The 24,960-nt window shown below is 44.4% G+C and overlaps 1 protein-coding gene across 5 annotated transcripts in view; it reads left to right on the top strand.

Annotated features, from left to right (window-relative positions):
* Window positions 1–24,960, top strand: part of CFAP61 (cilia and flagella associated protein 61) — a 315,110-nt gene that overhangs the window by 183,262 nt on the left and 106,888 nt on the right. For all 5 annotated transcript variants that reach the window (XM_029072415.2, XM_029072412.2, XM_029072401.2 and 2 more), the window contains exons 19-20: window positions 15,193–15,291; window positions 20,732–20,900. In XM_029072415.2, the coding sequence (XP_028928248.1) occupies window positions 15,193–15,291; window positions 20,732–20,900 (268 nt within the window). The remainder of the gene's footprint in view (window positions 1–15,192; window positions 15,292–20,731; window positions 20,901–24,960) is intronic.

The following is a 24,960-nucleotide window of genomic DNA, read 5'->3' as shown; positions in this document are numbered from 1 at the left end:
ACAGGGTCATCAGGTTGCCCCACGTGAGGCTCACAGTTAATCCCCATTTTACAGATGAGGTAACCGAGGCACAGAGAAGTGAAGTGACTCGCCCAAAGTCACACAGCTGACAAGCGGCCGAATGGGGATTCGAACCCATGATCTCTGACTCCGAAGCCTGGGCTCTTTCCACTGAGCCGCGCTGCTTCTGGGAGCCTTTGGGAAGCTCACTGTGGGCAGGGAACATGTCTACCAACTCTGTTACTGTCCTTCCCCAAGCCCTTACTACAGTGCTTTGCACACAGCAAGTGCTCAATAAATACGATTGATTGATTAACTGTAAGCTCATTATGGGCGGAGAGTGTGTCTGCTAATTCTGGTGTATTGTGCTCTCCCAAGTGCTTAGTACAGTGCTCTGCAAAGAGTAAGTGCTCAATAAATAAGAAGAAAAGCAGCATGGCTCAGCGGAAAGAGTCCGAGCTTGGGAGTCAGAGGATGTGGGTTCTAATCCTGGCTCCTCCAAGGATCTGCTTTAGGACCTTGGGCAAACCACTTCACCTCTCTGGACCTCAGTGACCTCATCTGTAAAATGGGGATGAAGACTGTGAGCCCCACGTGGGACGACCTGATTACCTTGCATCTACCCCAGCGCTTAGAACAGGGCTTGGCACTTAGGAAGCACTTAACCAATACCACAATTATTAGTAAAGGATTGATTAATTGGGAGGAGGGCAAGTTGAGAGAGGTTGAGACATTTTCTCCCCCTTCTCCCCCCCCGCCGCCCGCTTACCAGTGCCAAGAGCTGGAATAGATGCAAGTAATCAGGTCAGACACAGTCCTTGTCCCACATGAGGTTCACAGTTGAAATAGGAGGGAGAACACGTACTGAATACCCATTTTACAGATGAGGAAACTGAGGAACAGATAAGTTAAATACTTTACCCAAGGTCACAAAGCAGTCATGTGGCAAAGCCAGAATTAGAACCCAGGTCCTCTGACTCCCAGGCTCGTGTTCTTTCCACTAGGCTAAGCTGGAATAACATTTTCTCAAGCTCTTCTCTGCTATTCCCCTTAGTAAAACAAAAAGCGATTAAAGGAGTTTGTGCCGCTTAAGAGTTTTAACAGGTTTTAGAGGGGCTTGGATGGATTCGTGGACTAGTAGTTCGTGCTGAATCATGGGCGGGGGGAGTTAGGGATGGAGAATGGGGTGGGTTAGGGGTGTTGACAGTGCTCTGCACACAGTAGAAGCACTGTGGCTTAGAGAAGCAGTGTGGCTCAGTGGAAAGAGCACGGGCTTTGGAGTCAGAGGTCATGGGTTCAAATCCCGGCTCGGCCACTTGTCAGCTGTGTGACTGTGGGCAGGTCACTTCACTTCTCTGGGCCTCAGTTCCCTCATCTGTAAAATGGGGATTAAGACTGTGAGCCCCACGTGGGACAACCTGATTCCCCTATGTCTACCCCAGCGCTTCGAACAGTGCTCTGCACATAGTAAGTGCTTAACAAATACCAACATTTATTTATTTATGTGAACAGGGTCTCTGTCCTACCTGATTAGCTTGTAAACTCATTGTGGGCAGGGAATTTGTCTGTTCACTATTGCCTGGTACTCTCCCAAACACTTAGCCCGGTGCTGTGCACAGTAAGCACTCAGTAAATACGATTGAATGAATGAATGAATGAATGAATGAATGAATGAATGAATGAATGAATGAATCTACCCCAGTGCTTAGAACAGTGCTTGACACATACTAAGCGCTTAACAAACATTATCATTATCATTATTTTCCCTCCCTTTCCCACCCTGACCTCTTTCCTGCTCATGCAGTGGGGCTGGCTATTAACTCATGGTTACAATTAATTAATTAATTATCCATGGATTCTAGGAGGCCCTACATCTCTTTCCTGATGATTTTCATTCCAAGGGACAGAGAGACCCAAGTAGGTAGGGGGCACCTCATTCACACACGACGATGAAGCTGGTGCCAGTGACAATTTATGCTTAAATCTAATTTTAAAAAAACACCCAAAACCTAATTGTTTTGATGGTTGTTCAAGTTTTTCTTTATATTTTCACTACCACAGTAGACACTTTAATTTACACATCTGTCCTGATTCCACCGCTGTGCACATGGTAATTCAGTGCATATGTGTAATGAATTGTCAGCGTCCACTTTCATCACTGAAATCGACAACTATTTTTGGCACGAGATGGCTCGAAGATTTGGTCACTCGTAAATGCAACATAAATGTATTTTTTTTCCTGGGATCTCTGTACTCTAAAGCCTCTCTGGAGCTTTCTTGGGTAACTGGCACTTAGGCCTGTTTTTTGTTCATGTCTTACGGGTGTGTCGTAATTATATTTTGCTCCAGTTTAGAAGCTCTCATTTCAAGACCCAGATTGGATAATGTTAAGCTTTATGTCGGTGCTGGAGTCCGAAACCAGGAAGCTGCGATGTCAAGTGTTCTTTTAGCCATTTGTGGTGATTCACATGCCTGTAAGGAGTAATAATACCGACAACACAGTTGCCGCGAATAAGTATGTGAATCACTGAAATAAAAGCCAAAGTCCAACCAGGAATCTTTGAATTTTTAGCCATAAAGAATAATAATGATGGTATTTGTTAAACGCTTACTATGTGCCAAGCACTGTTCTAAGCAAAGGGGTAGGTACAAGGTAATCAGGTTGTCCTATGTGGGGCTCACAGTCTTCATCCTCATTTTACAGATGAGGTAACAGAGTCCGACAGCTGACAAGTGTCAGAGTCGGAAATAGAGCCCCCGACCTCTGACTCCCAAGCCCGGGCTCTTTCCACTAAGTCATGCTGCTTCTCCTAAAATATACATATAAATGTTAAATGCATTAATTATAATGATTATAATAATAATAATGTTGGTATTTTGTTAAGTGCTTACTATGTGCCGAGCACTGTTCTAAGCACTGGGGGAGATACAGGGGAATCAGGTTGTCCCACGGGAGGCTCACGGTTTTAATCCCCATTTTACAGATGAGGTAACTGAGGCACAGAGAAGTGAAGCGACTTGCCCACAGTCACACAGCTGCCAAGTGGCAGAGCCGGGATTCAAACCCATGACCTCTGACTCCCGAGCCCGGGCTCTTTCCACTGAGCCACTCCTGGCTTATCTATTTTTAATCCCCTTAAAACTTAACCACTAGGTCAAAGTAAAATAATTCCAAGTATTGAATAATAAAAACTCTAATTATGATTAGAAAGGGAGAATACGAATCTGAATGAGTGAAAAATCTGAATTGTCAAAATGTTTTAAAATGCGGGTTTATTCTATATGTTTTGTATGTTGAAATTAAGTAATCAGTTTTCCAATAACATTCATTCAATCGTATTTATTGAGTCCTTACTGTGTGCAGAGCACTGTTCTCAGTGCTTGGAAAGTACAAGGGGGTTTTGCCCTTGTTGAATCCTACATTAAGGAAAACTCATATTACAGTATTCGATGGACATGTGGGCAACGCAGCATACACGTTTCATTGGATGAACGTTCCCTAATGACCTAATGGGATTCTAGCCAAAACAGGTAGGGAAAACTAGGAGGCCTGAGTAAATGTACAAGGAACACATCGGCTAATTCTGTGGTATCGTACTCTCCCGAGCACTTAGTACAGTGTGCTGTTCATATTAAGAGCTCAACAAATACGACCGATTAATTGATATGAGTTGCACATAGCAGTTGCAGTTAAAATCCGCTCTTTCCTCTCCATCCAGACGGCTTCCACGTTAATCCAAGCATTAATCTTATTGTGCCTCGATTACTGCATCAGTCTCCTTGCTGATCTCGCTGCCTCCTGTCGATCCCTACTTCCTTCTGCTGCCTGGGTCATTTTTCTACAAAACCGTTCAGGCCTTGTTTCCCCACTCCGCAAGAAGTACCAGTAAATGCCCATCCACCTCCGCATCAAACCAAAAGTCCTTACCATAGGCTTTAAAGCACTCAGTCACCTTTCCCCCGCCTATTTCACTTCCCTTATTTCCTACTACAACACAGCCCGGACATTTCACTCCTCTAATGCCGGCCTACTCTACCTCCATCTCGTCTACCTTGCGACCGACCTCTCGCCCACGTCCCGCCTCTGGCCTGGAACAACCTCCCTCTTCGTATGCGACAGACGATCACTCTCCCCACCTTCAAAACCTTATTGAAGACACACCTCCTCCGAGGCCTTCCCCCACCAAGCCCTCATTTCTTCTCCCATTCCCTTCTGCGTCGCCTTGCACTGGATTTACACCCTTTAGTCACCACAGCCCCACAGCTCTAAAGTACCTATCCATAGTTTATTTATTCATATTAATGTCTGTATATACCTCTAGATTGTAACCTGCTTTGGGGCAGCTTATATTGTACTCTTCCAAGTCATAGAACAATGCTCTGCACACAACAAGCAGTCAATAAATAGGGTTGATGGATGGACTGATGAAGGTCGAGATAAGTCAGGGTAATCCTAGCAGGAAGACTTGATAAAATCTGTATCGGTAGGGTCCTTTTTTGTTTCCTCCGTTCCTTTCCCTCTCCTCCACCCTCACCTGGTCGAGGTGTTTGACTCCCCCAAGTCCATCGCTTATTTTGAAAACAAGACCAGCAGTGGGACGGGGGAGTGAAGGAAGCTGGCTCTGCCAAAGACCGGAAGGATAATCTTTCTTCTCCGGTTCTTGTAATTGACTGCCTGGCTTAGTAAAGCCGACTCCCCTTCCCAGCGTCCAGACCCCCACCCAAAGGCTTGTGGGTGGATTGAGGGATTCTGAGTGATCAATGACTCAATCAATTTATGGAGCGCTGTGCAGGGCACTGTACTAAGTGGTTAGGAGGGTACAATAGGACAGAGCTGGTAGACACATCCCCTTATCCCCTTCCCACAACGTTCTTGGGGGGGCAGACATTAATAGAAATAAATAAATTATGGATATGTACTTAAGTGCTGTGGGGTTGAGGGAGGGGAGATTAAAGGGAGCAGATCCCAGTGCAAGGGTGAGGCAGAAGGGAGAGGGAGAAGAGGAAAGGAGGGCCTAGTCAAGGAATGATTCAGGGGCGAGTCAAGCCCAGACCAAACCTACTCAGATTTTGATCACCCCAGTGACTGACAGGTAGACTTGTGTGAAGCAGCATGGCACTGTGGGTGGAGCACGGGCCTGGGAGTCAGAAGGTCCTGGGTTCTGATCCCGGCTCCGCTACTTGTCCGCCGTGTGACCTGGGGCAAGGCACTTAGCTTCTCTGTGCCTCGGTTACCTCATCTGTAAAATGGAGATCAAGCTATGAGCCCCACATGGGACAGAGACTGTTTCCAACCCAATTTGCTAATGTCCACCCCAGGGCTTAGTACAGTGCCTGGTGCATAGTAAGCGCTTAACAAATACCGTAATTATTATTAATACTCCTTTTGCCCAGAAGATAAAAGTGACCCTGATCACATTAGCATGTTGGCGTGCAGGAGGACAGGATGCTGGGAAGCCTTTTCCCAAATCTGTCTTGTCAGGAGACTTCATGTGCTGAAGCAGTGAGCCCTTTCATGGGGAATGGAATCGGTCTCTGATTAAGGGGCAGATAGTCTAAGATTGAAAAATCCTTCTTGGTCCAGTCTGAAGTTTAGAATCATTTGGGAGTTCACCAAATAACTAAACCACATACCTAAATGCCTCCAAAAAAATAGGAAAAGCAGTGTGGTCTAGTGGAAAGAGCACGAGTCTGGAAGACAGAAGACCTGGGTTCTCATCCTGGCTCTGCCACTTGTCTGCTGTGTGATCTTGGTCAAGCAACTTAACTTCTCTGTTCCTCAGTTTCCTTATCTGTATAATGAGGATTAATTACCTTTTCTTCCTCCTACTTAGACTAGTAATTAAGCTCTTACTATGTGCCAGGATCTGATTTGGGTTGGTCATAGTTCTGCACCTGACCTGATGACACCGCAACCTTGATGTCATCCTTGACTCAGCTCTCTCGTTCACCCCACACATCCAATCCGTTACCAACACCTGCCGGTCTCACCTTTACAATATCGCCAAGATCCGCCCTTTCCTCTCCATCCAAACTGCTACCTTGCTGGTACAAGCTCTCATGATATCCCGACTGGATTATCGTGTCAGCCTCCTCTCTGTTCTCCCTTCCTCCTGTCTCTCCCCACTCCAGTCTATTCTTCATTCCGCTGCCCGGATCATCTTCCTGCAGAAATGCTCTGGGCCTGTCACTCCCCTCCTCGAGAACCTCCAGTGGTTGCCTATCAACCTTCGCACGAAACACAAACTCCTCACTCTTGGCTTCAGAGCTGTCCATCCCCTTGCCCCCTCCTACCTCACCTCCCTTCCCTCTTTCTACTGCCCACCTCGCAAGCTGCGCTCCTCTGCCGTTCACCTCCTCACCGTCTCCCATTCTCTCCTGTCCCACCGTCGACCCCTGGCCCACGTCCTCCCACTGTCCTGGAATGCCCTCCCTCCTCACCTCTGCCAAATTAACTCTCTTCCCCTCTCCAAAGCCCTACTGAGAGTTCACCTCTTCCAGGAGGCCTTCCTGGACTAAGCCCCTCCTTTCCCTCTGCTCCGCTTCCCCTCCCCTCTCCCCTCACCTTCTGCTCCTTCCCCTCCCCTCCCCTCAGCACTGTGCTCATGTGTATATATTATTCATTACCCTATTTATTTTGTTAATGAAGTGTACATCCCCTTGATTCTATTTCTCTTGATGATGTTGTCTTGTTTTTGTTTTGTTCTGTTTTGCTTTGCTGTCTGTCTCCCCGGTTTAGACTGTGAGCCCGTCAGGGTGCAGGGATTGTCTCTCTCTGTTGTCGAATTGTACACTCCAAGAGCTTAGTTCAGTGCTCTGCACATAGTAAGTGCGCAATAAATACGAATGAATGAATGAATGAATGAATGAATGAATGAATGAATCCTGTACCTACCCCAGCACTTAGTACAGTGCTTGACACATAGCAAATGCTTAGCAAATACCATTATTGTTATTGTTATTATTATCAGTTAATATGTTTTTCAGTTCTAAAGTTTTCCATTCTGACCCCGAACTAGAGGAATAAGCTCTTTCCCCTTAAAGCCCTGATATTTTCTTTTCGTGTTTAACCGGCCATCATTTTCAGTCGCATTTTGATTGCTCATTAAGATTTTTCCCCTACTGATTGGTTAAGTCTCTAGCTTTCTTTTGTAAAAATCAGGTACTTTTCAAGGTTGCATTGACGAGGAACCAAGAACTAAGGACAGGTTGGAAATGGAAATGAGAAGCCTCTTATTTTACAACACCGTGGTGGCAGAATGACTCTAACTTCTGGATCTGGCACCCCTGCATTATGCATTATCTTGCACATCTGTCCTGTTTGGCATCAGGTAGCATGATGCTTGCTGCTTAATTAGGCTTTTTATCTTTACATTTGTTTGAGAACATCTGAAACCTTCAGTGTCGCCTGTCACTAATGAGCCGACTAATTAAATAGTTAGTGCTTACTTGCTGATCGCAGAGCTAACGCGTAATGAATGGTTTAGCGGTCTTCATTGTTTTATATTATCGTCCTCTGCCACGTGAATTTACATAAATGTGTTGGTTCTCCGTGTTTATTCAGTTGGGGTAGATCTGAATTAAAGTCGTAGCCCATTCCTGGCTCAGGGCCCTTGAGCCTGGATTGGGCAGATACGGTGGGTTTTCATCACGTAAAGCGAATGGGCGTCGGGCCAGGACAGGCCAGCGGGGTGACACCTCGTCCTTATACTGTTAGTCTCTCTGTGGACGGGGTCAGGGATGCCGGACGAACCCAGAGGAAACGTTACGTGTGAGGATGGAGTCAGAGGATATGGGTTCCAATCCCTGCTCCGCCACTTGTCTGCTGTGTGACCTTGGGAAAGCCACTTAACTTCTCTGTGCCTCAGTTACCTCAACTGTAAAATGAGGATTAAGGCTGTGAGCCCCATGTGGGACAAGCTGATTACCTCGTATTTACCCGAGCGCTTAGAACAGTGCTTAGCATTTAGTAAGCACTTAGATACTACCGTCATCATCATCGTCATAATCCACTTCAGGAATTTCTTAACATTTTGGGGGTCACAAAATATTAACACTTAGTTCAACTAATAATGATTATGGCATCTGTTAAGCACTTACTCTTGCCAGGCACTGTACCAAGCGCTGGATACAGGCGATTCGGGATGGACGGAGTCCTTGTCCCATATGTCAAACCACCTTTTACAGATGAGGGAACTGAGGCACAGAGAAGTGACTTGCCCAAAGTCACACAGCTGACAAGCGACTGAGCTGGGATTTGAACCCCTGACCTCTGACTCCCAAGCCCGGGCTCTTTCCACTACTGCTCACATCTCCTATCTCTGGGACATCTTGACCTGAAAGACCCCCCCGGCACCTTAAATCCAATACGCCCGAAACTGAGCACTTAGACTTCCAACTTACCCTCCTCTTCTAACTTTCTCATGTCAATCAAGATCACCGCCATCCTCCCCGTCCCTAAAGCTTGAAACCTCGGGTCACCTCTGACATCACCCTGTCATTTACCTCCCTCGTTAGGCATTTTTCTAAATCCTGCCATTTCTTCTGCAGTCGTTCCTGGATCCGCCTGAGGGAGGGGCGAACGAGGGAGGGTCCGAATCCCAGTGCAAAGGTGACACAGAAAGGAGCGGAAGGGGAAATGAGGATGTGTGCATAGTACTGAACTCAGTGACTGGGAGAGTACGAGACAGTAGAATTGATAAACGCGATCTCTGCCTACAAGGAGCTTACAGTCTAGAGGGAAAGACGGGCAAGTAAAATAACGTACAGATATGTATATAGGCACCATAGGACAATAAAGTACAGATACGTATATAGGCACCGTAGGACTGAGGGTGGGGTGAATATCAAGTGCTTGAAGAGTAGAGATCCAAGTGCATAGGTGATGCTGAAGGGAGAGGGAGTAGGGGAAATGAGGGCTTAGTTGGGGTAGGCCTCCTGGAGGAGATTTGATTTTAGTAGGGCTCCGAAGATGGGGAGAGTGGTCGTCTGTCGGATATAATAATAATAATGATGTTGGTATTTGTTAAGCGCTTACTACGTGCAAAGCACTGTTCTAAGCGCTTGGGAGAATGCAAGGTGATCGGGTTGTCCCATGTGAGGCTCACAATCTCAATCCCCATTTTACAGATGAGGTAACTGAGGCCCAGAGAAGTTAAGTGACTTGCCCAAAGTCACACAGCTGACAAGCAGCGGAGCGGGGATTTGAACCCACGATCTCTGACTCCCAAGCCCGGGCTCTTTCCACTGAGCCACGCACGTACCATGTGCAGAGCACCGTTCTAAGCGCTGGGGGAGATACAGGGTCATCGGGTTGTCCCACGTGAGGCTCACAGTCATTTTACAGATGAGGTGACTGAGACACAGAGAAGTTAAGTGACTTGCCCACAGTCACACAGCTGACAAGTGGCAGAGCTGGGATATGAATGAGGAGGGAGTTCATAAGCAAGGAGTTAGTAGTGAGACAGATGAGATCAAGGCACAGTGAGTAGGTTGGCGTTAGAGGAGCAAAGTGTTCCCCCGATTAGCCCGTAAGCCCGTCAAAGGGCAGGGACTGTTTCTATCTGTTACCGATTTGTCCATTCCAAGTGCTTAGTACAGTGCTCTGCACATAGTAAGCGCTCAATAAATACTATTGAATGAATGAAAAGTGTGAGGGCTGGACTGTAATATCTTCTCTAACCTCTTACCCACCTCTCTGTCCCTAACCCTGCAGCGTTAAAGGACAGAGGTAGCAAAATTGGGTCCAGGTGTGGGGCGGTTATGGGATAAGACAAGTGCAGCAGAGTCATAGTCAGGGTGGGAAAGGGGAGAACAAGCCTGGGGGAGTTAAAAGTTATTATTATTATTTGGTCCATTATTTTCCCTGTCCCAATCCTACACCCCTCTTCTCCCACACCCTAATACTCTCTAGGAAAACCACATATTTTTCTATTCCGACCTTCACACACCAGCCCTATCCCTACATCCTTTTCTCCCCAGTGACTCCCAACGTTTTAGTGAATTGTTCTTTCTATTTTTTTGACTTGATTCCATTCCTACAGCTCTGGGGAGACTTCACAAGTATCATTAAAAAACAAACAAAAAACAACAAGTGATTTCCACAGTCCAGATCTACTGACGGTGTCATGTGGGACCGAGACTGCGTCCAACTGGATTTTCTTGTATCTTCCCCAGCGCTTAGTACAGTCATAGGCACAAAATAAGCAATTAACAAATACTACAATCGTTACGTGTCTGTGAAAAGCGCATAAAGGCTTTGGTGCTGTTCCCAGTGCTTTTTGTGCGTCTGATGTGCCGCAAAGATCGTATCTGCTGTGCCGTGCTGTGATCTGAAGTAACACTGTGATTCCAGGAGCATCTGGTCGGTAATGTTCTATAGTAGCCCACCTAGGAGCCGTCTGGCTAGGATCCATCTGGCAACGGAGAGTAATGAGATGCCTCGATAAGTGGAACAATCTTTCTCTTTTCAATCAGTCGGCGGTATTTATTCATTTATTCTGGGGGGCATTGGTTACACACCTACTCTGTGTCAGATACCGTCCTAAGCGCTGGGGCAGGTGCAAGCTAATTAGGTCGCACAGTCCCTGTCCCGCATGGGGCTCAAAGTCTAAATAGGAGGGACAGGTATATAATCCCCATTTTACAGTTGAGGGACTGAGGCACAGAGAAGATAAGGGACTTGTCCAAGGTCACCCAGCAAGCAGTTGGCAGAGGTCCTCTGATTTCTAAGCCTATGCCCTTTCCACTAGGCCATGCAGTGCTTACTATGGGCAGAGCATCGTATCAAGAGCATTTGGAAAAAGAACAATAAAACAGAGTGGGTAGACATGATTTCTGCCCACAGGGAGCTTACAATCCGCAGGGGAAGACAGGTATTAAAATAAATTTCCGATAGGGGAATAGAGTATAAAGATATGTATTAGAGAAGCAGTGTGGCTCAGTGGAAAGAGCATGGGCTTTGGAGTCAGAGGTCATGAGTTCGAATCCCAGCTCTGCCACTTGTCAACTGTGTGACTGTGGGCAAGTCACTTCACTTCTCTGGGCCTCAGTTACCTCATCCGTAAAGTGGGAATTAAGACTGTGAGCCCCACGTGGGACAACCTGATTCCCCTGTGTCTAACCCAGCACTTAGAACAGTGCTCTGCACATAGTAAGCGCTTAACAAATACCAACATTATTATTATATGTACGTGAGTGATGTGGGGCTAGGATGAGTATCAAAGTGCCGTGAATCATCAAAATGCCGTGAATCAGTAGTATTTATTGAACATCCACTTTGGGCAGAGCACTGTAACTAAGTAATTTGGAGATTACAATAAAATGGAAGGCTTGGTCTCTGCAGAGAAGAAGTGTATTGTCTGAGGGACCCAGGCATAAAGTGATTTACAAATAGAGGAAATAATCATATAGAATGAAAATCAGTATGGATGAAAATTCAATGCGTGGCTGTGGATATGAAAGTGCTGGGTTAACAGTCGCGAGGATGTAACTTAAGGAGAACAAAAATCCATCTGGGAATGCCTCAATATTAATTTAATATTAATTTTAAATATTAAAATATTTAATTTTTATTTATATTGGCTACTAAGTGGTCATGTTTTTGTCTGTCTGTCTCCCCTGATTAGACTGTAAGCCCGTCAATCGGCAGGGATTGTGTCTATCTGTTGCCGAATTGTACATTCCAAGCGCTTAGTTCAGTGCTCTGCTCATAGTAAGCGCTCAATAAATACTATTGAATGAATGAATGCCTCCTGGAGGAGGTAGAATTTCAGAAGACCTTTGAAGATGGGTAGAGCAGTAGTGAGGGATTTGAAAGGAAAGGAATTGGAAAGCAGGAGGAAGGTGCCAGGGCAAGGGCAGGTTCAAGGGCAGGAGACTTGGAACAAGTCATAGTGAGGAGGCGGTTTTGGGCGAAGAGGGTGATCTGGGGTGTGGTGGGAGAAGCGTGTGGACAGGTAAGAGGCAGTGAGCTGCCTGAGTGCCTTAAAGCCAATGGTCAGGATTTTCTGTGCGATTCAGAGACGAACGGTTAACGACTGGACACGTTTGAAGAGAAGCCGATTGCATGTAGGGCAGCATTTTATTATAATGGCGAGCTGGGCAGCTGAGCTTGGAGAAGGGAGAGAGATCAGTGAGGAAGCTATTGGTTTTTTGTTTGTTCACTTTAAATGGTATTTGTTATGCCCTTACTAGGTGCTGGATGCCGTACTAAGCGCTGGGGAAAATACAAGTTAATCAAGTTGGACCCATCATTCATTCATTCAATAGTATTTATTGAGCGCTTACTATGTGCACAGCACTGTACTAAGCGCTTGAAATGGACAATTCGGCAACAGATAGAGACAATCCCTGCCCATTGACGGGCTTACAGTCTAAAGGGGGGAGACAGGTGGACCAAAACAAGGCAACTTAATCACGATAAATAGAATCAAGGGGATGTACACCTCATTAACAAAATAAATAGGGTAATAAAAATCGATACAAATGAGCACAGTGCTGAGGGGAGGGGAAGGGAGGGGGGAAGAGCAGAGGGAAAGGGGGAAAGGGGGCTTAGCTGAGGGGAGGTGACGGGGGTAAGAGGGAGGGAGCAGAGGGCGGAGGGGGAGCAGAGAGGGAGCAGAGGGGGGTATTTATTGAGCACTTACTGTATAAAGAGCAGTGTACTGTCGTATCATCTCTCCCAAGTGCTTAGTACAGTGCTTGGCAAAAATGCCACTTATTAAATAATTGATTCCTTCTTCATAAGAAAACATCAGTCAGAGCTACACCAAACATTTTTCTCTCTCACAGACAATACAGAAATGTTTAATTACGTAGGGTTCAGTTCAGGCTCAAATAAATTAAACCACGACACTCACATCCATGGGAGGTAAGTCTGTCCCCTTTCCATTTGTTAAAAGGGTGTTTGACTATCTATTTGTTCAAATAAGAGGTTTAATGAAAGCTGTTAATTAAATCATTTGCTTGGCTAGCTTTTGTTATGCCAAAAAAAAAAAATCAGCAAAAACTAATGAGAGATAGTCTGGCAGATTTACAAACGCCCATCATCACCCAGAAATGTAAATAACATCAAAAGTTTTATGTTTCTTTTATTGTGTTCACAGTGAATTGGCAATGCGACTCTCTTTATTTGAAGGATGAGGATGTTTAGACCTAATTTCGTAGCTGTGCTCCAAAACGGGGCCTGAAACGCAATACCCTTTACTTATTTCCCTAGATACTCTAATCCCTCCCTGCTTTACAAGTATCTTTGAGCTGTTCTTCCCTTTTGTATCCACAGCAACATGAAATCCCCACTGGAATTATTGGCTGCTAAAATGCAGGTGCACTTGTTTAATGTTTCATTGCTTTGAGCTCTTAACTTGAACACTTGTTTCACAAAATGGTGACCTTTGGTTTTAAAGCATATGCATCCTTTTCCAGCAATTTTAGGCATTGTTTATATACATTAAAATCCATAAGCCATTCACCCGGATGATAATGTTTTTCAGTAGCTTTGATGTTCATTAGTTATCAAGATCTGCTTATAAACTGACAGAAACCAAAATCCAGAGGATGCCGCAGTTTTGAATGATCAACATTTTGTTTGGGCACAATAAAGAACAAAATAATAACATGCATGGCAGTGAGAGGGTTTAAACAGCGGAATTTGATTTTAGAAGCTTAAGGAGTTAGAAACTGTGGTTGTACACTTGGTATTTTATACTGTATCAGCAGACTATTTTATAAATTTAAGAAAATAAGTATATGAAAATAAGTATATGGTTTTAAGTGAAATAACCAATGCAGAAAAAACAACTGGGGTTGAGAAGAGGGGAAAGAATGTTTCATCTCTTCAAGCCTTCATCACATGAACAACATTGGTTTTTGTGAAATTCTTTAAATTGTCCATTTGTAATTTTCAGGCATCTAAATAGTAAAAATGCCACCAAGCAGTCTGTTTTAAGGGCCAGGGTTAGGCTGTTAGGGTTTTTCATGGTTTTTAATCATATAGATGTCTGCACAATTCATGACTCTGGGTATAAATAGGTATCATTAGTATATTCGTAGTACAATTTGTAACAGTCCTATATGAACTGCACAGTGTGTGGGTTGGGAGTGGGGATGTTATGAAACAGAATTAAATGCATTCTGCATAGCCAGCCATATATGTATCAGTCAACACAGTATTATTGCAATTCACATTCAGTAGTCACAGTGCAAAATGAAAGCATCATTAGTATGCATTTTCGGATTAGCAGCCGAAACTTAAAATTTTCTTGGTTTCAAGTATGACCTTTAATGTTATTTGAACATATTTTTAACATTCATTAATAGCATCAGAGATAAGATGCATGCAGACGCTTTCACGTCACGTGAGATTATTAATGCTTAAATGACACAAAACCCGAGAGATTGTAAAGCATTATCTTTCACAATATTTAACTGTTTTTAAATGTCAGATCCAGTTCAGTTTAACATATTGTCAGGAAAAGCCGATTTTATTACCGAAAATATCGCGCGTTTAAAAGGATTTCCGATTTCTTTCCTGGGCTTCCAAAACTTCTGATCGTTTTCCAATTTCGAAAACTTCCAAATGCCCACGTGAAAGTTAGGCCGTTGCCCCACACTTGGCCTGCTCCTCTGCTTGCAGAAGTAGAGTCTCTGGTTGGGTTTTTGTTCCCAGAAATACAGGATCTGGAGTCGATGCTGTGGACACTGGCGGTGCGCTCTCGAGAGTGAGAAGAAATTCTCTGGGTCCCAATTTATTGACAATTAGTGGAAAACTGAACAAAAAAGTAAGGTCCCCAACAAGGGATGGTTTGAGAGGGCTTTGAGAGATCCAACACATTACTGAGCGATCTTTTTTTCATTGTTTAGAAATTATTGACCAGTTCTCACCATTTTGCTGGGGAAAACCCCATCAGCATTGTTTTTAAAGGACATGGGCTCTATTCCTGGCTCCACCACTTGTCTGCTGTATGACCTTGAGCAAGTCACCTCACTTCTCTGTGCCTCAGTTACCTCTTCTGTAAAATGGGGATTAAGATTTTACAACCCATGCGGGACAGGGACTGTGTCCAAAGCAATTTCCTTGTATTTACCGCAGTGTTTAATACAGTGCTTGTACTAAACAGCCATTAATATCAAAGTGAATTATTACATGCTTACCCCGAGTTATGCACATCACTCTGTTTTCTTCTTTCTTAGCCCTCACTTGAAGTTTAATAACCTGATCCTGATTTCAATCCACGGACTTCCTGGAAAAAATCTTCTCGGCTCGGAAACCAGAAGATTTCTAGCAAACGAGTAGGTCTCGAATTCTGTGTTATTTCATTCAAATCCTTACGTTTCATTTTCAAAATCATCTTGAATGCATATGTTGTGCTAAAGAGTCAAACACCCACAGTTTGTGGGATACTGTAATGTGGGGATTTTGTATGTAGGGGAAATTTTGATTGGGTGGGACAGGGACCTGATTATCTTTTATCTTCCCCAGCACCGAGAACAGTGTTTGACACAGAATAAGAGCTTAAAAGTATTATTATGACGATGATTGATATAGAAAAAAATAAAACAAAATCGGTCACCTAGGGAGAAATTGTCCTGCCTATAGATGCCCACACAAGCTCACTTACACACCCACGCATTGTAGATTGCGTGGATTGTAGATTTGAAATTTGTTGATTGTAGATATTTCAGTTTGATATCTTCCACCTCATCTCTTTTTTGTCCAAGTGATGGGTTCTAAGCTGAGTAGCTAAGTCAACTGGTCTAAAGCCTTCTCATATGCTAATAAGATTCACACAGACACATATAAGGAGAAGGAGCTTTCCAAGTGCTTAGTACAGTGCTCTGCACACAATAAGTGCTCAGTAAATACAGTTGAATGAACGAATTCCTTTTCAAGATGATGCTGTTGACGCATAAATCTTATTCGACCATTCAGGTTTGGTTCGAAAGGCCAACCTGTGACTGACGCTCCATTTTACACTGTGTTCCTGTAAAGATGAGTTGTCTCTGTTTTTGAGACTGTCTCTTGTTTTTCTGATCTCTCAAAGCCTTCTTTCAAGAAAAACAACTCTTCTCCAAGTTGCTGCCTGCCAGGCTGGTCTGTCTACTGCAGTGTTCTCCCAGCAAGCCACTGCAATATCACAATGTTTGAGATTGAGATTCACCATGTCTCTAAAATATCAGTTCTGCCCTACCTACTTATGTGCACTTTTGGTATCCTGTAATTATCCAAACTCTCCTCCCTTATCCCACCCAGCGGAACCGTGGAACAGTAAAAATCTCCTCAACGCTAGTTAGCTGACTCTGAAGCAGCGTGGCTCAGTGGAAAAAGCCTGGGCTTCGGAGTCAGAGGTCATGAGTTCGACTCCCAGCTCTGCCACTTGTCAGCTGTGTGACTGTGGGAAGTCACTTCACTTCTCTGTGCCTCAGTTACCTCATCTGTAAAATGGGGATTAAGTGTGAGCCTCACGTGGGACAACCTGATGACCCTGTATCTCCCCCAGCGCTTAGAACAGTGCTCTGCACATAGTAAGCGCTTAACAAATACCAACATTATTATTATTATTCCAAGACCTCAGTGTTGCACATTCCGTCCTGTGATTTGATCTTGAGCATGATTTGTAAATGACTGTACAACGGCTCAAGAAGCCATACGTGTCTTTTGTGGAAGGTCTAGGTCTCATGATCATTTAGAAGCTTGGATGCCATTCCAGCTTCGGTATGAACCTCAATGCCTCATTGCCAAACTCCATCTGTCCATCTAAGAAAAGCCAGACTGGCCTCATCGTTCCATTTTTCATGTCTTTGTCTAACCGAAGAGAGTGTAATGATGATGATGATGATGGATGGTATTTGTTAAGCCCTTACTATGTTCCAGGCACTGTATTAAGTGCTGGGGTGGATACGGGCAAATTGGGCTGGATACAGTCCCTGTTCCATATGGGGCTTACAGTCTTAATCCCCATTTTACAGAAGAGGTAACCGAGGTCCAGAAGAGTGAAGTGACTTGCCTTAGGCCACACAACGGACAAGTGGTGGAGCCGGGACTAGAATCCATGACCTTCTGACTCTGGGCCCAGGCTCCATCCACAGTGCCATGCTGCTTCCCAAGTGTACTTCCTTATTGGTGGAATTTGGTGACCGTTCTAGGTGTCATAATGAAATTCTCTGCTTGAATGAATAAATGACTCAATCAATCCCATTTGATTGAGCGCTTAATGTGTGCAGAGCACTGTACTAAGCACTTGAGCGAGTACACTATAACCATATTAACAGAGTTGGTGGAAACATTCCCTGGCTATGATGAATTTATTAATGTAGTACTTTTCCAATCATCTAATCATCACCTGGAACATCACCTCAGTGTCCTTCAGACCACCATGCTCACCCTGCAGAGCAATTTATAATCATTTGCAGGTGTTCTTGTGTAGAAGTCCCAAAGGCACAGTCATCAGCAGATAGCGTATTCAGATAATAATCCCCAAATGGCTGCTCCAGAGTGCGCTTAGAGGGCATAGTTGTAAATGCTAAAGATGCAATGAAGCGAAATCTCAAACCCATAGCAATAGAAGGCCACCATAGAGGACAAGTCAGACTGTCATGAAGCGACCAGAAATGGGGGAATATTCTTGGAACAGAGGCTGTGGCAAGATCGGGACGCCAAGAAGGAGAAGCAAAAAGAGTGTCAGGCATTACCGAGGGGCAACTTTATATGTATATATATGTATATATCTTCATTACCCTATTTATTTTGTTGATGAGATGTACATCGCCTTGATTCTATTTATTTGCTATTGTTTTAATGAGATGTTCATCCCCTTGATTCTATTTCTTGCTATTGTTCTTGTCTGTCCGTCTCCCCCGATTAGACTGTAAGCCCATCAAAGGGCAGGGACTGTCTCTGTCACCGATTTGTACATTCCAAGTGCTTAGTACAGTGCTCTGCACATAGTAAGCTCTCAATAAATACTCTTGAATGAATGAATGAACTTTGCAAGCCCTTGCTGCAGAAGGAGCAATAAGCTCATTGTTGGCAGGGAATGGGTCTCCCAACTCTGTTATATGGTACTCTATCAAGTGTTTAGTACAGTGCTCAGCACACAGTAAGCGCTCAATAAATATCATCGACTGATCAGTTACGTGTTGGCCATATCAGCCTCAGCAGCACACTCCAAGTTCAAAATGTCATCTTTGCACTTGAAAGGCAACAGCGTATCATAGAAAAGGAATCATAACCTGGGATTAATTCCTCTTGGAGATTTGCAGAATATATGATTCTCATATATTCTATGTTCATGCTGAACAATTCTTTAAAAAAATATGGCATGTGTTTCTTGTGTGGGAGATTTTTTTTACAATAGAAAAAGGTCTATTTTATTTTCTCATTAAAAGGATTTAATGGCAGCATTTCTGTGTTGTTTCATCTCTTTCTGTGGACTCACAGAGTAATGCAAAGCCAAGGAATTTATGGCCTTGTTCAAATCGGATGATTGACCTTTCGTTAATGTGTCCTCTGGAGATTCTTAAGAGCAAAATAGGTCAGTGATCAATAGAAAATGATATCTCCCATTCCGGTGCTTGGATTCTGCATCACATATTAATCTGTTTAGATAGCGTAGTCATAAATAGTGGGGCTTTTTGTTTGTTTGTTACTATGTGCCAGTCACTATATTAAGCTCTGAGGGAGATACAAGTTAATCAGGATGGAAACAGTCCATGTCCCACATGTGCCTCACAGTCTTAATCTCCATTTTACAGATGAGGTAACTGAGGCACAGAGAAGTTAAGTGACTTGCCCAAGGTCACACAGCAGACAAGTGGAAGGGGTCAGGGTTAGAACCCAGGTCTTTCTTGACTTTCAGGACCATGCTGTTCCCACGAGGCCATGCTGCTTCTCTATTGTTATTAGAAAAATCATGTAAATATTTTATACTAATACCAAAAACTAAACAAAGCAATTATGTTTTTCTATTTCCTTCAGATCTCCAAATTCAGGACAAAGCTTCACTCAAACCCACACTTTTCAGAAAACGTTATACCCATGGTTTAGGAATGAAAACAACCAAGACCGAACCAAGACCATTGAATATTCACTGTTGGCAAATTCCAGCTGAATATTCGTGACCTAAGTAAAATAAAGGCCTGATGCCTCACCCCCCCAGACCCGCCCCCAACCCAAGCATCGTCCCCCCGCCCCCATCAACTCCCTCCCCACCCCCACCACCAAGAGAGGCACTTCTTCACCTTGCTTACAGACATCCACATTATTTCTGCTTGGCTGCCGCTAGTAGATGGAGCAATCACTTCATTAATCATAGCCAGTAGGAAAGGGAATAACACAAAATCTGAAAAGAATCATTTGCAATAATCCCATTTCATTTCACATTTTTATTGGAATCGACCTGTTCTTATTACAATTCAGAACCAGGGAGTAAAGCACTTAGTACAGTGCTCTGCACACAGTAAGCCCTCAAGAAATATAACTGAATGAATAAACAAATGAGGTGGCTTATTAAGACATGGTTTATTGAGATGTCTTCAGCATGTAGCTAAATTTGGATTTGGTGTTTTCTGGTGACCTTCGAGCACCCACCTTCTTCTGGCTCTGTTTTCTTTAATCACCTGGTCCCTTCATTTGTGATCGTGATCCTAATTGCAGTTTCCTAACTCAAATAAAAGGACTATCCATATGACCATCCATATAGCTACCACGATAATGCAATCCCTCATCCTATCCCTCCTGGATGACTGCATCAGCCTCCTTGCTGAACTCCCAGCCTCTTATCTCTCCCCACTCCAGTCCGTACTTCACTCCGCTGCCCAGATCATTTTTCTGCAAAAACGTACTGGACACGTCACCCCACTCCTCAAAAAATTCCAGCGGTTGCCCATCCTCCTCCGTATCAAACAAAAACTCCTCTCCGTTGGCTTTAAAGCAGTCCATCACCTTGCCCCCTCCTACCTCAACTCACTTCTCTCCTTCTGCAACCCAGCCCACACACTTCACTCCTCTAGTGCTCACTGTGCCTCGATCTTGCCTTTCTCGCCGCCAACCCCTAGTCCCCTCCTGCTTCTGACCTGGAACACCTTCCCTCCTCGAATCCGACAGACAACTGTTCTCCCCCGCTTCAAAGCCTTATTGAAGACACATCTCCTCCAAGAGGCCTTCCCAGACCAAGCCCCACTTTTCCCCATCTCCCGCTCCCTTCTGCATCGCCCATCCTTGCTCCCTTTGCTCTTCCCCCTTCCCCGCCCTAAAGCACTTATGTACCTATCTGTCGTTTTATTTATTTGTATTGATGTCTGTCTCCCCGAATCTAAACTGTGAACTCATTGCGGGCAGGGAATGGCACTGTTGACTGTTGTATTGTACTTTCCCAAATGCTTAAATCAGTGCTCTGCACACAATAAGCACTCAATAAATACGACTGAACGAATGAATAAATGAATGACTACAGTCCGAAGGGGTCCACTAGGCTTTGGTAGAGTAGCTCGGGGAGAGGGTGGTTTGTGTGATAGTGACGTTTTCAGACAGGAATAATTTGGCTTTAACAGGAAGCCGTCAATTTGTAAGTGAGCATTTTCTAACGAGTAATCTCGCGCTGTAGCCTCTAGTGAACTCCCAGCAAGGGAACAGACCTGAATCAGTAGGGGCCCTCAACCCACTCACCAGATGTCTAATTAATGCCTGCTGACAGCCGCTAAAATGTCACTTATGGATATTTTTTCTTCACAGCCACTGTTTTAATGATGAAGATTATGCACTGATGGCACTTTATTCCTGGGTCAACGTGGTGGTTGGTAAAATGACGGCCATAGACCGAGCCGCCAAGTATGTGATGGTTTCCAAGGGGAAGAAAGTGCCGTACGACCACCTCGTTCTCTGTACCGGGCAGCAGTACCAGGTAAGGGTGGGCACATGGGGTAAATCCCTGCACGTTTGATGATCACACTAAAAATCAGTTTTAGATGTACTGAGGGGTTCATTTTGGCTAATACCAACTTCTCTTCTATATGGACAGCCCTTGAAATACACTCTGAACTAAAATTTCACCTAAATAGCAATGTGGCTCCATGGAAAGAGCCATGGAAATTAGTAATAATAATAATAATATTGGTATTTGTTAAGCACTTACTATGTGCAGAGCACTATTCTAAGCACTGGGGTAGATGCAGGGAATCAGGTTGACCCCTGTGAGGCTCACTGTCTTCATCCCCATTTTACAGATGAGGTCACTGAGGCACAGAGAAGTTAAGTGACTAGCCCACAGTCACACAGCTGACAAGTGGCAGAGCCAGGATTCAAACCCATGACCTCTGACTCCCAAGCCCGGGCTCTTTCCACTGAGGCATGCTGCTTCCCATATAAACCCTATATAAAGGTTTAGAAGCAACATGGCCTAGTGGAGAGAGCATGGGCCTGGGAGTCAGAAGGACCTCGGTTCTAATCTCAACCTCACCCCTCGTCTGCTGTGTGACCTTGGGCAAGTCACTTCACTTTTCTGTGGCTCAGTTCCCTCATCTGTAAAATGGGAATTAAGATTGTGAGCCCCGTGTGAGACAGGGACTATAACCAACCCGATTATCTTGTATCTACCCCAGCGCTTAGTACAGTGCCAGGCCCATAGTAAGCACTTCACAAATTCTACAATCATCATCATCATCATCATCATCAACCCAGGTCTTTCTGACTCTCAGGCCTGTGCTCTGTCCACTAGACCATGTTGCTTCTAAACCCTTATATAATCCCAGGCCAATGCAAATATTCTGCTTAAATGCAGAAAAGAGTTAACAAGTTGTGGAAATGGAATTCTCTGAGCAGTTTATTCAAGGTTTGCTACTCGCAGTTCAAAATAGCAGTAGAAAACATTAATGAACTGTTAAACCCTTCGTAACACCGAAGAATCAAGTTCATCTTGATTTCCAAGAATAGACGTAGCTAAACCCCTCAGTTGAACTCTGAAGTGAGATTGGAATAGGGAGCATTGAAATTAAAAAACAATTTCACATTCCAGTTCAATGTTGCCCTTGGAGTCGGTAGTCTGCCTGCCCAAGCAGTCACATAAATAAATGTCCTTTCATTAAATAATTGATTTTTTTCATTTTCTCCTCCCTTGGTCTGCGTGTTCCCTTGATTAATTGTTCATTTTCAGAGGTAGGCACTGTGACGGTCACAATACTAGCCCTCATATTCAGGAAGTGAAAGGGGAATCCAGGAAGTAGACTTGTAAGTTCCTCTACCTGAGGGAAGTTCAATGGAACAACTACTAATGCCTTATATGATATTAATTTGAAAAGACCCAATCAAAGGGAAGGATGGGGAAGGACAAATGGGGGCCAGGTAGTTCAGAAGATGGCCCTCAGCCATTTTAGGGTGAGGAAGTTTGGAGCTGTGATCCTGGAAAGGCAGGACATAGAAAAGGCTCAGAGCTGTGATCCTTGAAGGAGTCAGGGCATGGTGGGGATCAGTGATATGATCTCAGAGCGTTAGGATATCCAGAAGGTTGAGGCGTCCAGAGGTTAGAACTCTGGAGGAGTGAGGCTCCTGTATCTGAAGGGGAGAAATGGCCCAGCTTCTCCCTGTCATTCTAAGGACTTGGAGTGGGTGAGACTCTTGCCTGTGTGAGACTCTCTCAAAACCCTCTCCTGCAATTCTTCCTTGACCCCCTCCAATCTGGTTTCTGTCCCCTTCGCTCCACAGAAGCCTCCTTCTCAAAGGTCGCAAATGATCTTCTTGACAAATCAAATGGGCTCTACTCCATCCTGATCCTCCTCCACTTCTCAGTGGCCTTCGACACTGTAGACTACCCCGTTTTCCTGGAAGCGTTAACCGATCTCAGCTTCACGGACGCTGTCCTCTGCTGGTTCTCCTCCTATCTCTCTGACCGTTCATTCTCGGTCTCTTTCAAGGGCTCCTCCTCTGCTTCTCAGCCCTTAACACTGGGGATCCCTTAAGTTTCAGTTCCTAGTCCCCCTCTATTCTCCAGCTACACCAACTTCCTTGGAGAACTCATTCTCTCCCATGGCTTCAACGACCACTTCTTTGCTGATGATTCCCAAATCTACATCTACAGTGTTATAGTTTACTCTTCCAAGTGCTTAGTACAGTCTCTGCGCACAGTAAGCACTCAATAAATAAGATCAATTTATTAATTGACTGATTGAGGCTGGATCTTGGGCCACCCTAAGGGACAAGGGGAAAGAACTAGAGGAATTCAAACCCTAGGATGCTTTCAGGAAAGTAAAAATGAGCCGGCGGGGGGGGGGGGAGAAGAAGGGCGAATGTTAGAGATTTTTAGTTTATTTGTTACCTGATTAATGCTTTAAGAATTCTTTCAAGACATCTATTAAAACAGATTGAGATCTCTGATCTCAGAACAGGCTGAAGGAGAAGCTCCAGGTGCTGGGACCATACGTGGTCCGGGGAAACCGAGGGAGGGGGAGGGAGTGCTTTCTTTATTCATTCATTCATTCAATAGTATTTATTGAGCGCTTACTATGTGCAGAGCACTGTACTAAGCGCTTGGGATGAACAAGTCGGCAACAGATAGAGACGGTCCCTGCCGTTTGACGGGCTTACGGTCTAATCGGGGGAGACGGACAGACAAGAACAATGGCACTAAACAGCGTCAAGGGGAAGAACATCTCGTAAAAACCGATGGCAGCTAAATAGAATCAAGGCGATGTACAATTCATTAACAAAATAAATAGGGTAACGAAAATATATACAGTCGAGCGGACGAGTACAGTGCTGTGGGGATGGGAAGGGAGAGGTGGAGGAGCAGAGGGAAAAGGGGAAAATGAGGCTTTAGCTGCGGAGAGGTAAAGGGGGGATGGCAGAGGGAGTAGAGGGGGACGAGGAGCTCAGTCTGGGAACGCCTCTTCTTTACAAGCTTCTTGTAACCAGACCAGGGAGGTGAATTGTAGGTTGGTCCCCAAATGATCCCCTTGTCTTCAGAAAGATGCCTAGACATGAAACAAGGGGTGGAGGTAAGGATTTGGGTTCACTAGGCAAAAATCCTAAATTCCGTCTGTCTCTGGAAGAGAAGAACGGGGGAAGGTTGCCCCTTGTCTGCTGTGTGACTTCCCTTCTCTGGGCCTCACTTGCCTCATCTGTAAAATGAGGATTGAGACTGTGAGCCCCACGTTGGACAGGGACTGTGTTCAACCCCATTTGCTTGTATTCACCCCAGCGCTTAGTACAGTGCCTGGTACATAGCACTCAACAAATGCCATTATTAATATTATTATTGTTATTATTATTATCATTCTCTGTTTTTCAGTTACCTCATCTGTAAATGTCGTTATTATTGTTATTGTTATTTAGGACCTAAAGGAGGTGAACAGGGTCCACTGGCTATTTCAGTTGGGATTTAGTATTGACAATTCATGGAAACATTACAGGTATACCACTGTCTCTAAATGGCTGCTGTACAAGTGTGTAGATTCTCAAATCAGTGATTGTTCTTGAAAGGTTGGGTGTGCTCCACTGAGAATTGTAAGCTGGTTCCTGAGAGGAGTAGTAGTAATAATAATAATGATAGCAATAATAATAGCGATTAATGAACTAATTGATAATAATAATAATTATTATTGTGATATTTGTAAAGGGCTTACTCTGTGTTAAATCCTGAGTGCTGACATAGATGCAAGATAATCGGGTCAGATACAGTCCCTGTCCCAAAAGGGGCTCACAATCTGAGTGGGACAAAGAACTGGTATTCAATCCTCATTTTAGCCATTCATTCATTCATTCATTCAGTCATATTTATGGAGCGTTTACTGTATGCAAAACACTGTAAGTCCCTCTAGACTGTGAGCTCATTGTGGGCAGAGAGCGTGTCTGTTTGTTGTTGTTTGTTGTTTGTTGTTGTTATATTGCATTCTCCCAAGAAGTTAGTACAATGTTCTGCACACACTAAGTGCTCAATAAATTTGATTGACTTGAATGAATGAAGAGAGAGC

This window comes from Ornithorhynchus anatinus, chromosome 1 (assembly GCF_004115215.2).
Source record: "Ornithorhynchus anatinus isolate Pmale09 chromosome 1, mOrnAna1.pri.v4, whole genome shotgun sequence".
In the NCBI taxonomy this organism is placed as follows: domain Eukaryota; kingdom Metazoa; phylum Chordata; class Mammalia; order Monotremata; family Ornithorhynchidae; genus Ornithorhynchus; species Ornithorhynchus anatinus.
Note: the sequence above shows the minus strand (reverse complement) of the source record. Positions and strands in the feature narration are given on the sequence as shown.